Source organism: Pan paniscus, chromosome 15 (assembly GCF_029289425.2).
Source record: "Pan paniscus chromosome 15, NHGRI_mPanPan1-v2.0_pri, whole genome shotgun sequence".
NCBI classification, from domain to species: domain Eukaryota; kingdom Metazoa; phylum Chordata; class Mammalia; order Primates; family Hominidae; genus Pan; species Pan paniscus.
The window spans coordinates 74,937,202-74,950,947 of record NC_073264.2 but is presented as its reverse complement, the minus strand read 5'-3'; the positions used below and the strand labels follow the sequence as shown (position 1 = coordinate 74,950,947).

The window sequence follows — 13,746 nt, the reverse complement described above, 5'->3', positions numbered from 1 at the left end:
GCCAAAGTCAGAGGATTGCCTGAGCCCAGCAAAATTGAGACCAGCCTGGGCAACATAGCGAGACCTCATCGCTTAAAAAAAAGAAAAAGAAAAGAAAAGGAGGTCAACTAGAAATAAATAAAGATCTCATACATAGCCTCTCTTATAAAGTGGATCTGAAAGAATTTGCAGTCTTATTTTACTATCTTCAAGCTTTATTTACTGAATTTGCAATCCTGTTTTACTATCTTCAAGCTTTATTTACTACTGGGAAGTAATCTGAACATTTGAAAGCACCTGAATCACATACATGTACTACTATTATCTGTTCCCTCTACAACATTCCTTAATTACACTAGTGAATAAAAACAAAGGCAATCTATAATTAAAAGGTATCAATATATAACTGCTCAAATATTTACCAATCTATAAGGGACTGCACAATAAGATTCAGATACAACATGAAAAATAATAAAATAAAGTTATTTTTCACCAAGTTACAACATCCTGATTCTTACCATGTAAGGATCCACAGAAAGATAAAGAGTTCTAACTTGTACTTGTCCTTCATTAATATTATCTGGTAAATAGACTTCTTCCATTCGGAAATTCTCTGCCACTGGATTACCATTTTTTCCTAAAATATTATGCAAAAATATAAAGTTAAAAAAAGCCACTTTGCTATATACTATTATTATTATTATTATTTGAGACAGAGTCTTGCTCTATCACCCAGGCTGGAATGCAGTGGCGCGATCTCGGCTTACTGCAACCTCTGCCTCCTGGGTTCAAGTGATTCTCCTGACTCAGCCTCCCGAGTAGCTGGGATTACAGGCATGCACCACCATGCCCGGCTACTTTTTAATATTTTTAGTAGAGATGGGATTTCACCATGCTGGCCAGGCTGGTCTCGAATTCCTGACCTCACGATCTGCCCACCTTGGCCTCCCATAGTGGTGGGATATACTTATTATTCTTTAAAGGGTCACTCTAGGATTCAGAACAGTTCCTTTTAAAACAGGCACAAGGGGCCAGGCATGGTGGCTCATGCCTGTAACCCCAGGACTTTGGGAGGCTGAAACAGGTGGATCACAAGGTCAGGAGTTTCAGACCAGCCTGGCCAACATGGTGAAACCTTGATTCTACCAAAAATACAAAAATTAGCCAGGCGTGGTGGCGCACGCCTGTAGTCCCAGCTACTCGGGAGGCTGAGGCAGAAGAATCGCTTGAACCCGGGAGGTGGAAGTTGCACTGAGCCGAGATTGTGCCACTGCATGACAGAGCGAGACTCCGTGTCAAAAAAAAAAAAAAACAGGCACAAGTAAATCTATATTGTTTTGTAATTCTTCTGTAACTATAGAAATGACTCAGTATGTATTTCTTTTTTTTTTTTAGAGACAAGGTCTTACTCTGTCACCCAGGATGGAGCGCGGCTAAACTTTCCTTCCTTATTTTAAGAAGCAAATAGAAACTTAAATGAATACAAAAGTAATAATAATAAAGTCTGAAAAAGTGGAAAATTAAAAAATTTGAGGCATGAGAAAAATTTGTAAGGAAAGGTCATCATTATAGAAACTTAAACGAATATAAAAGTAATAATAATAAAGTCTGAAAAAATAGGAAGTAGGAAATTAGAAAAATTTGAGGTATGAGAAAAATTTGTAAGAAGGAAAGGTTACCACTAGAAGGTACTCATATTCAGATATGTTTAATGCAAATTTACTCTTCATAGAATTGTTAAATTTATAAGGTGGGAATAGTACATAAAGATCTTAATCTAACTGCTCATTTTACTAAAATTGAGTTCAGAAAAGTTAAGTGACTTCCTCAAGTGGGCAGCAGTGACCCAAATCTCTCAGGTTCTTTCCATATCTGTTTTTATGATGCAGTTTACATGTCAGCACTGATATGTTAGTACATTTCACATAAAAAAGAAAAGCAAATTTTAAGGACCAATAATAACATACTCTAAAGAAACAAAAGCCACATATATTTGTAATGTAACCTTTCAGACATTATGACTCCAAAATACCTTATTTCATCAACAAATGCCTGGATATCACTTGAAAAACTAGTACACTGTTTAAAAATGGTCTTGATAAGCTAACACTTGAAAATTATTACATCATTTAAAGAGTTTCTTCTAATATCTTTACTAGTGTCAATATCTTACTACCTTAATTTACCACATGAACATCACATTAGTTTTTATTCCTCCATTTGCATTAATACTTATCAAAGATCAGAGTTGTTCATTCATCACAAATACATACCAGGTCGAGAATTCAATACCACTCTTTGAACAATCATCGCTCTGGTTGGGCAGTGGTTTCACAAGATTTCTGTATAAAATACTCCTATAAATAAAAACATTTTTAAATCACAAGATTTGAAGTATTCAACAATTTAAAAATAAAAAAGAAGTCCATTTGTGTTTCCCAATGAAGAGGGAGAAAAATCACATTTAGGATCCAAAAAGATAAACTCGCCTGTCAGAGTTTGCCTCCTAAAGCAAATATATGAAGAAAGACTAAATCTAGTTAGAATTTTTAACTAATAGGAACAAGTTCATTGAAGATTAAGTGGGGCAAAATGTTTGTTTATTTATTTATTTATTTTAAAGACGGAGTCTCGCTCTGTTGCCCAGTCTGGAGTGCAGTGGTGTGATCTCTGCTGACTGCAAGCTCTGCCTCCTGGGTTCACGCCATTCTCCTGCCTCAGCCTCCCGAGTAGATGGGACTACAGGTGCCTGCCACCATGCCCAGCTAATTTTTTTGTATTTTTAGTAGAGACGGGGTTTCACTGTGTTAGCCAGGATGGTCTCAATCTCCTGACCTCGTGATCTGCCAGCCTCAGCTTCCCAGTGTTGGGATTACAGGCATGAGCCACCACTCCCGGCCCCAGTGGGGCAAAATGTTTTTGGTCTCAGATAATTCAAGCTCATTCATCTTCAAACACACCATCATGATTAAGCCTCCTATGGCTCGATTAAAAGAAAACAACACAAGGCTGGTCCAAAGGTAGTGAGTTATCTCAACTGATTGTTCAGTCAGTTACAGGCCAAACCCCTTGTTCTATTCTTTTCCCTTCTTAATACTGCACTTGTTTTTAAATAAAGACAAGAAAAAAACATAAAACAAACAACATGATATATTCCTCCAGAGCTAGCAGTTAATCTAGTGGCAAAATAAAAACGTTAACTGCGGCTGGGCGCGGTGGCTCACGCCTGTAATCCCAACACTTTGGGAGGCCGAGGCGGGTGGATCACAAGGTCAAGAGTTCAAGACCATCCTGCCTAACATGGTGAAACCCCGTCTCTATTAAAAATACAAAAAAATAAGCCAGGCGTGGTAGCGGGCGCCTGTAGTCCCAGCTACTCCGGAGGCTGACGCAGGAGAATGGCGTGGACCCGGGAGGCGGAGCTTGCAGTGAGCCGAGATCGCGCCAATGCACTCCAGCCTGGGCAACAGAGCGAGATTCTGTCTCAAAAAAACAAAACAAAACAAAACAAAACAAAACACTAACTGCTTAATTGACATGTAATCAAAAAAAATTTTTTTTGGAGTGGGGGACAGAATCTTACTCTGTCACCCAAGCTGGAGTGCAGTGGCGCGATCTCAGCTCACCGCAACCTCTGCTTCCTGGGTTCAAACAATTCTCCTGCCTCAGCTTCCCAAGTAGCTGGGATTACAGGCGTGCACCACGGTGCCCTGCTAATTTTTTGTATTTTTAGTAGAGACAGGGTTTCACCATGTTGGCCAGGCTGGTCTTGGACTCCTGACCTCAAGTGATCTGCCCACCTTGGCCTCACAAAGTGCTGGGATTACAGGCATGAGCCACCAAGCCCAGCCACGTAACCAAATTTTCAAAGGCTCTTCTATTCGTTCATCAAAATGGAAATTCCTTTGCCTTCTTATCAGTGGTGAATTAAAAAAAAAAAAAAGGAAATTCTTTTATAGTTTAGCTGACAATAAAAATAATATATCAAGGAATTTAAAAATCCTTACCTTATAGGAAATTCCATATCACAATATGGCCAATAAGTAAAGGATCAGTTTATTCTGTTTTGTTTTTTGAGATGAGGTCTCGCTATGTTGCTCAGGCTGGTCTCGAATTCCTGGGCTCAAGTGATCCTCCCATCTCGACCTCCCAAAGTGCTGGGATTACAGGCGTGAGCCACTACATCTGGCCAGTTTATTCTGGATTTAGAATTTGAGCTAATGAAGAAAGCAAACAAGTTCCAGTACTAGCACTATCTGACTTGCTGAAAATCACTTTGCTTACTTTATCCACCAGTGAAAATTAGAAAATCAAGCCCTTAGTGTTACTATGTGCCAAGCACTCTTGTGAGTGCTTTGTACAGCTTGACTACTGGGATACATGCTGAGAAATGTGACATTAGGTGATTTCATCATTGTGTGAACATCAGAGTATACTTACACAAACCTACATGGTACAGATTACTAGACACCTAGGTGATATGGTTTAGCTTATAACTTCCAGGGTACAAACCTATATGGCATGTTGCTGTACTGAATGCTGCAGACAACTGGAACACGATGGTAAGTATTTGTGTATCTAAACATAGAAAAAGTACAGTAAAAATATGGGGTAAAAGATTTAAAAATGGGCTGGGAGCGGTGGCTCACCCTTGTAATCCCAGCACTTTGGGAGGCCAAGGCGGGCAGATCACCTGAGGTCAGGAGTTCGAGACCAGCCTGGCTAACATGATGAAATCCTGTCTCTACTAAAAATACAAAAAAATAGCCGGTGGGCAGGTGGCGCATGCCTGTAGTCCCAGCTACTTGGGAGGCTGAGGCAGGAGAATCGCTTGAACCCGATTGCAGTGAGCCAAGATTGCGCCACTGCACTCCAGTCTGGGTGACAGAGTGAAACTCCGCCTCAAAAAAAACAACAAAAAAAAAAGATTTTAAAATGGTATACCTATATAGGGTAACTTACCATGAATGGAGCCTACCAGATTAGAAGTTGCTCTGGGTGAGTCAGGGAGTGAGTGGTGAGGGAATGTGAAAGCCTAGGACATTACTGTAGGCTACTTAGACGCACTTAGACTACACTAAATTTCTTTCTTTCTTTTTTTTTTTTTTTTTTTTGAAACAGAGTCTTGCTCTGTCGCCCAGGCTGGAGTGCAGTGGCGCAATCTCAGCTCACTGCAACCTCTGCCTTCCAGATCCAAGTGATTCTCCTGCCTCAGCCTCCCAAGTAGCTGGGATTACAGGTGCGTGCCACCATGCCCGGCTAATTTTTGTATTTTTAGTAGAGACGGGGTTTCACCATGTTGGTCAGGCTGGTCTCAAACTCCTGACCTCATGATCCACCCGCCTCGGCCTCCCAAAGTGCTGGGATTACAGGCATGAGCCACCACGCCTGGCCCCACTAAATTTCTTAAAAAATAAAGTAATACTCCGGGCGTGGTGGCTCATGCCTGTAATCCCAGCACTTTGGGAGGCTGAGGCAGGTGGATCATTTAAGATCAGGAGTTCACAACCAGCCTGACCAACATGATGAAACTCTGTCTCTACTAAACATACAAAAATCAGCCAGGCATGGTGGTGCACGCCTGTAATCCCAGCTACTCAGAGACTGAGGCAGGAGAATTGCTTGAACTCAAGAGGTGGAGGTTGCGGTGAGCCGAGATCACGCCACTGTACTCCAGTCTGGGTGACAGAGTGAGACCCTGTCTCAATATATAAATAATAAAAATAAAGTAATTGCACTATAACGTTCTGATGACTATGACATCACCAGGCAAGAGGAATTTTTCAATTCCATTATAATGTCATGGGAAGCTCATCGTCTGTCATTGTCTGAACTGTCATTATATGGCAAATGACTATAACCCAGCCATCACAGATTTAAACATAAACACTATGCCATTATTACACCTAATAGTAGTACTGGCAATTCCTTATCATCATCTAATACCTAGTGCATATTCAAATTTCCTGATGTTTCAGGATGTTCAAAGATATCTTTTTACAGTTGGTTTCAAAAATGTTTCAAAGATGTCTTTTTACAGTTGGTTCATTAAAATCAGGATTCAAGGTCCACATACTACAGTTTGAGTCTCCCTTCCATTTATTTCATGCCCTTGATTTGTTTCTTCATTACTTTGCTTGTAGAATGTTCTTTGATTGCTTCCTCATGGTGTCATTTACCATCACAAGGTAAATGACTAGCTTTTAAAGAAAGAAGGAAATGTTTCTTCTATCTCCTCCCCTTATCCATGACTGCTAGTTACATCTAGAGGCTTGATTACTTCAGGTTCAATTTTTCAGGCAAGAATCTTTAAGGGTGGTGCCACATCCATTCATCACACCAAGAGGTCCATAATGTCATGTAGGGCTACATATGTTTTAAAAAGGAAACTTTCTACAGAATCACCATATGTGTCAATTATATAAGGATTAAAAAGCCAAAGTTTTCCAAATTAAGTGGGTCTAAAAGTCCTTAAGTAGTAATAGAACCATAATGGCTAAATTTTCAAAGCAGTCTTTCCAAATGAAATATCATATGTGCCCTCTAATTACTGTCAATGGTATGCTTTATTTGTTTAACATATTAATATGTTATAGATTTGTCCAAACACTGCTTATCAGCATGAAAAATATACTATTAAAGTTCTCTCACTCTGCATTACATTAGAAACTTTTCAAGTGTCAAATACTACAATTAATATAGGATAATTGTGTGATATCCCTCAATAGTACCAAAAAAACACACATTTCAAATATAGATAACTTGGCTGGGCACGGTGGCTCACACCTGTAATCCTAGCACTTTGGGAGGCTGAGGCAGGTGGATCACTTGAGGTCAGGAGTTTGAGACCAGCCTGGCCAACATGGTGAAACTCTGCCCTACTAAAAATACAAAAATTAACCAGGCGTGGTGGCGGGTGCCTGTAATCCCAGCTACTCCGGAGGCTGAGGCAGGACAATCACTTGAACCTGGGAAGCGGAGGTTGCAGTGAGCCAAAACTGATCCATTGCACTCAAGCCTGGGGGACAAGACCGAAACTTTGTCTCAAAAAAAAAATAAATAATAAAAATAAATAAAATATAGATACCTAGATTTAGTCATAAAATTAACAGCTAAAATAAGACACATCAAGTTCCAAGATCTGAAAGAAGGGTAGATTGTTAAATTCATCCCAAGTAGGGGAAAAAAACTCAGCAAATCCTATTTGCCTGGAATACTATTCCTACTTGGTGCTAATATTCCAAAATAATAACAGATGAATTTGCTCCGATGTGATGATAGAGTGTGTTGAGTGTTTACCTTGCAGCCTGGTAAAAGGGAAAGGTGATTTAAGTAGGAAGAACAGAGTACTTCTCCTAGTTCTAACCAGGTGGGAACTTGGAAAAAGTCCCTTCTCTCAACCTGTTTCCTTAATATTCCTAAATGCCAGGAACTGAGCACAGACTCATTCACTAGCCTGTTTAAACCACCTCCCCCACCCTCACCCCAAAAAAACTGTGAGGTTGGTAATATCATCCTCTCAATTTTATAGATGAGAAAAGGGGATGGGTATGGTGGCTCAGGCCTGTAATCCCAGCACTTTGGGAAGCTGAGGTGGGCAGATCACCTGAGGTCAGGAGTTTAAGACCAGCTCCGACAAAACGGCGAAACCCCACCTCTACTAAAAATACAAAAATCAGCCCGGCGTGGTGGCAGGCGCCTGTAATCCCAGCTACTCTGGAGGCTGAGGCTGGGGAATCGCTTTAAACCGGGAGGTGGAGGTTGCAGTGAGCCGAGATCACGCCATTGCACTCCAGCATGGGCGACGAGAGCGAAACTCCATCTCAAAAAAAAAGAAAAAAGAGAAGAAAAAAGAGGTACAGAAAGAGAATAATTCGCCCAGGGTCGCCCAACTTGTAATAACGCTAGAACCCATACTCCAACACGGCACCTGCTATTTCCATCACATGAGCTTCCTAATACCTTTTAATACCCTTATTTCGTGCGATTATTCTGCCACTAGCAACCCTGTTGACCACGCCTTGTTATAAAACGTATCTTTCTGGGCCCAGAGCCGTGGCTCACACCTGTAATTCCAGCACTTTGGGAGGCTGAGGTGGGAGGCTCACTTGAGGCCAGGAATTCGAGACCAGTCTGGCCAACATGGCAAAACCCCGCTCTACTAAAAATACAAAAATTAAGCGTGGTGGTGGGCGCCTATAGTCCCAGCTACACGGGAGGCTGAAGCTGGAGAACTGCCTGAGCCCAGGAGATTGAGGCTGCAGTGAGCCGAGATCCAGCCAGGACACTCCAGCCTGGGCAACAGAGCGAGACTTTGTCTCAAAAAACAAACAAACAAACCACGTGTCTTTCTGGATCTCTCTGCCAGTCTTCTCCTCCCCTTCCGGTTTTCTGGTCTCCCCCTTCCCCTCTCGAAGTCTTGCATGTGGAGATTCCTATCTTGCTCTTCCCTTTCTCAGTGACCTCCCTGAGCCCTGTGGCTCCTCCTACCAACCACTTTATATGGAAATTAATAATAATTTGCGTCTCTAGCCCAGAATTTCAAACTAACTGCCCAGCTCGTCAGCGCTAAGAGGATAAGGACTCGTCTGCTTTGTTCAATGATGTGAATCCAGGCCGGGCGCGGTGGCTCAGGCCTGTAATCCCAGCACTCTGAGAGGCCGAGGCAGGCAGATCACGAGGTCAGCAGATCAAGACCATCCTGGCTAACACGGTGAAATCTCGTCTCTACCAAAAATACAAAAAATTATCCGGGCGTAGTAGTAATTCCAGCTACTCGGGAGGCTGAGGCAGGAGAATCGCTTGAACCCGAGAGATGGAGGCTGCAGTGAGCCGAGATCGCGCCACTGCACTCCAACCTGGGCGACAGACAGAGCGAGACTCCGTCACACACACACAAAAATGTGAGTCCAATCCCCTATGCCCGGCACATGGTACGTGCTCAACAAATCTGTGTTAAATGAAAGTTTCAGAGGCACCTCAAACACAATTACGTCAAAACCTCAGGTTGCTTTCCCCCAGTAATTCAAAAAAAAACCCCAAAACCTGCTTCTGCTTCTCGAGCATTCCCTATCTCAGTGTTCCGGGCAATAACGCCAGTGTCCCCGGTAGCTCCGGGAGGACACCTAGAAGTCACCCTGGTTGAGAGTCTTCTCCCTCACCGCTGGGGCCCGAAGCAGCTTCGGGAGGCACAGTCGCTGCAGCCGCTCGCGCGTCACTGACCGTCGTGGAGGCAGGGTGAACGAAATCTCGCGTGATTTGCCGGAAAGAGGCTGTACTGCACGACCCCAGCTCGCCCCCAGGCCTCGGCCCTCTGACCGCAGTACGCAGGCGCGCGACTAGGCCCGGCTCCGCGCCCCCTCCCCTCCCAGGGGCGGGGTTTGGAAGCTTAGGGATTGGAAGTTTAGGATTCCTGGGCGCCCCACGTTTCCGGGAGAAGCAAGGGAAATGCGGAACGTCAGGGGAGAGTTACTAGTCTGGGCAAAGTGCATTAATAACTTAACTGAGATTGGTTCCTTGTGGCCGCCCCTACTGCCTTGACCCAAAGAGCAAATCTTGCAGCCTTGACCAGTGAGTTCACATTTAGCAGTCCGTGAAGAAGTTTTATTAGTTGTGTGGATTTCTCCCTGAACCTCGATTGGGAAATTATAGTGAGACAGGGACCGTCAAGCCTACTCCTTGTTTTATAGATGGGGAAACTGAGTCTTGGAGAGCTGATGTGTTTGGACCACCTACCTTTCAGCTGGTTAGGGGCAGTGCTGGGATAAAACCCCTCTCTCCGGACCCTAATCCAGGGCCCCTTTGCGCCTCTTTTATTTCACGAAGAATACCAAATTCCTCCAAGATTACCAGTGTGGGCTGATTTCTCAATTTCATTCATCGTTAGTCGTCTCCTTTTGTGCTGGACTGGGTTGAGAGAAGTGTATACCTAGGACAGCTTCGGATCCCCAGGGACTTCAAACCCTAAGAAAGATCATCTGAATTAGGCAGGTATAAGAATTGCTTGTATTCATGTGGGAGCTAATAGCTCAGCACAAGTCATGCATGGAGTAGCTGAAAGATGACTAGGTTGGTGAGCAAGGGAATAGTGATCAAACAGGTTGGAGTTCCTGGTAGCTTTATGTCTGAATATTTTTGCTTCTTTGGGAAAGCTTTAGGAAGGACTAGGAGAATTACACTACTTTGCAAACATTTTCAGACAGGAGCTAATCTCTTTTATCTGTCATGGACAGGTAGACAGACCTTCAATGCCTTTTGTAATGACTTAAACCAACTGATGAAAAATAAAATGCTCAAATAGACAAAAAGTAGTATAAAATAAAGGTAATCTAGAACTTGATTTAAAAGAAACACTCTTTCAAAATAGAAAAGAAGCCCTGCAATATTAAATTAGTTTTGGGGCTGGACGCAGTGGCTCACGCCTGTAATCTCAGACCTTTGGGAGGCAGAGGCAGGTGGATTGCTCGAGTCAGGAGTTCGAGACCAGCCTGGGCAACGTGGTGAAACCGCATTTCTTCAAAAAATAAAAAATAAAATGAAATTAGCTAGGTGTGGTGGTGCTTGCTGGTAGTCTCTCAGCTGCTCAGTAGGCTGCAGCGAGCCTTGATCACACCACTGCACTCCAGCCTGGGTGACAGACTGATACCTTGTCTCAAAATTTTTAAATATATGTGTATTAATTAGTTTTAGCTCTCTTGATTCTAGGGTCTGTGAACTCCTTGTAACAAGTGTGATTTTTCTCGCCAAAATGAGTTCCCAAAAATTCAAGAGATGAGTAGAGGATTTATAGGTACATTTCTATCCAGTTTATCCTCTTCTTCTAAATTTTCTCTAACACCAAGGATTACTATCATTTACATAATGCGTAGTTTGAGTTGGATAATGCCTTATATGATTTTTTGCCTACATGATTTAATTTTCAAAACAGCCCTATTATTATTATTACCATTTTATGAATGAGGAAACCGAAGTTAAGCTAGTTAAGTTCTAAGTCAGGTTAAGTAACTAATAAGTAAAGGAGCAAGTTATCCTGCCTGAGTCCAAGCACCTGACCCTTTGTTATATTTGCCATAAATCTGGAATTCCCTACTCCTCCCTCTTTGCAGAACTTTGTACTGCCTCCTTCTCATCATTCAAGCAATTCCTGAGAATCGTTTTCTTTTTTTTCTTTTTTCTTTTCTTTTCTTTTCTTTTTTTTTTTTTTTGAGACGGAGTCTCTCTCTGTTGCCCAGGCTGGAGTGCAGTGGCACGATCTCGGCCTACTGCAACCTCTGCCTCCCGGGTTCAAGCAATTGAGCCTATTGAGTAGCTGGAACTACAGGTGCATGCCACCACACCCAGCTAATTTTTGTATTTTCAGTAGAAATGGGGTTTCATCATGTCGGCCAGGCTGGTCTCAAACTCCTGACCTCAGGTGATCCACCTGCCTTGGCCTCCCAAAGTGCTGGGATTAAAGGCATGAGCCACCACGCCCAGCCCTGAGAATCATTTTCTAGACTTCACTAGAAGGAAGTGTCAATTCTTCTCATCTCCATCTTACCAAAAAAATACATAGTATGTATTGTTTCATTCAAGCATGATAAATATAGGCCAGGTGCAGTGGCTCACACTCATAATTCCAGCACTTAGGGAGGCGAGACAGGAGGATCACTTGAGGCCAGAAGTTTCAGACCAGCCTGGGCAACATAGGAGACCCCTATCTCTACAAAAAACAAACAACAACCAAAAACAAACAAACAAACAAAAAAAATAGCCAGGTGTGGTGGCACACACCTGCAGTCCCAGCAGCTACTCATGAGGCTGAGGCAGGAGGATCGCTTAAACCCAGGAATTCCAAGTTGCAGCTAGCTATGATCTCATCACTACATTCCACCCTAGGTGCCAGAGTAAGACTTTGTCTCAAAAAAAGAAAAAAAAAAAAAAGCCAGGCACTGTGGCTCAAACCTGTAATCCCAGAACTTTGGTAGGCCAAGAGGTAGGAAGATCGATTGAGCCCAGGAGTTCAACACCAGCCTAGGCAACATGGCAAAACCCACCTCTACAAAAAATTTTAAAAATTAGCCTGGTGTGATGTGCGTGCCTGTTGTCTCAGCTGCTTGAGAGACTGAGGTGTGAGGATCACTTGAGCCCAGGAGGGCGAGGCTGCAGTGAGCTGTGTTTGCACCACTGCACTCCAGCCTGGGCAACAGAATGAGATTCTGTCTCTTAAAAAAAAAATGCATAATAAATATAAATACTTGGCCGGGCGCAGTGGCTCACGCCTGTAATCCCAGCACTTTGGGAGGCTGACGTGGGCAGATCACGAGGTCAGGAGATCAAGACCATCCTGGGTAACACGGTGAAACCCCGTCTCTACTAAAAATACAAAAAAATTAGCTGAGCGTGGTGGCGGGCGCCTATAGTCCCAGCTACTCAGGAGGCTGAGGCAGGAGAATGGCATGAACCCGGGAGACAGAGCTTGCGGTGAGCAGAGATTGCACCACTGCACTCCAGCCTGGGCGACAGAGCAAGACTCCATCTCAGAAAAAAAAAAATAAATAAATAAATAAAATAAATATAAATACTTAATCTAATATGTTTGTATACTCATTCATTAAATTATTTTTTAGTTTTTTCATTCATTAAATTATTTTTAAATGAAAATAACCTCGTATGATAGCAAATTACTCAGGAGAAATCATTCAAGTTTGACCAACCTGCATGGTATATGACACTTAGTGCAACATCAAAGATTATTTGATGCTAAATAAAACATTTTTCCATGGAGGTGATAATTGTTCATAATGACACAAATTCAAACCCAAACATACATCCTAAAGAAATAACAGAACAAAGTAGGAGATAAAAACCACACCTGGCTGGGCTCGGTGGCTCATGCCTGTAATCCCAGCACTTTGGGAGGCTGAGGCAGGCGGGTCACATGAGGTCAGGAGTTCAAGACCAGCCTGGCCAACATGGTGAAACCCTGTCTCCACTAAAAATACAAAATACAAAAATACAAATACAAATACAAAAAATTAGCCGGGCATGGTAGTGAGCGCCTGTAAACCCAGCTACTCAGGAGGCTGAGGCAAAAGAATGGCTTGAACCTGGGAGGCAGAGGTTGCAGTGAGCCCAGATCACGTCACTATACTCCAGCCTGGGCGACAGAGCAAGACTCTGTCTCAAAAAAAAAAAAAAAAATGCTGTAACTGAATCCTGTGAAACTCAAGCTTAAATAAATGCTTTTTCAGAAAAATTGAGCATTTAGAAAAAGGTCATATTTCTGCCTATTACAAGGTGGGTTCTCTGGAAAGCAAACCCTGATGGGGAGTTTGGTATGCAGGATGTCTATTAGGGAATACCTTTTGAATCAATACCTATCGGAGGAAGAGGAAGAAAGCAGGACTGGGCAACAGGAGAAGCTGAACTCCCCGGGGAGCTTGGAACTAACATGGCCAGTCAGAGTTGTCCTCTGTTGGACCTGAATTTTCTCCCACTGCTTTTAGTTAAAGTCACTGTGGGTAATGTATCTCAAAATTGCAAAGCAAAATTTTCTCCCCCGTACCTCCTATTGGTATGACTGATCTCTTTAGGGGCTTGAATGCTATAAGCTATTTCACTGCTATTAAATAAAAGCTTATTTATTTATTTATTTACTTTAATTTTTTTTGAGATGGAGTCTTGCTTTATCACCCAGGCTGGAGTGCAGTGGTGGGATCTTGGCTCACTGCAACCTCTGCTTCCCAGGTTCAAGTGATTCTCCTGCCTCAGCCTCCCAAGTAGCTG

General features: G+C 42.7%; 2 protein-coding genes across 13 annotated transcripts in view; both read right to left on the bottom strand.

Annotated features, from left to right (window-relative positions):
- The window catches only part of PTGR2 (prostaglandin reductase 2), a 40,362-nt gene extending 31,023 nt beyond the window's left edge, over nt 1–9,339 (bottom strand). For 2 of the 12 annotated variants that reach the window (XM_063596324.1, XM_008977887.4), the window contains exons 1-3: nt 9,202–9,316; nt 2,253–2,336; nt 498–616 (exon numbers count right to left, since the gene is read on the bottom strand). In XM_063596324.1, the coding sequence (XP_063452394.1) occupies nt 498–616; nt 2,253–2,289 (156 nt within the window). In that variant the 5' untranslated portion in view covers nt 2,290–2,336; nt 9,202–9,316. Of the gene's footprint in view, nt 1–497; nt 617–2,252; nt 2,337–3,986; nt 4,197–5,925; nt 7,421–9,024 lie in introns of those variants that run through there. The other 10 variants (XM_055097849.2, XM_008977884.6, XM_008977885.4 and 7 more) reach the window with 10 other exon arrangements.
- LOC129393771 (putative uncharacterized protein encoded by LINC00269) lies at nt 7,491–13,413 on the bottom strand. The gene is made up of 3 exons (XM_063596148.1): nt 13,338–13,413; nt 13,042–13,169; nt 7,491–7,715 (listed from the first exon to the last, which is right to left on the bottom strand). Exons 1-3 carry the CDS (start codon nt 13,411–13,413, stop codon nt 7,491–7,493), a joined length of 429 nt encoding a protein of 142 aa, XP_063452218.1.
- Between the last annotated feature and the right edge of the window lie 333 nt (nt 13,414–13,746).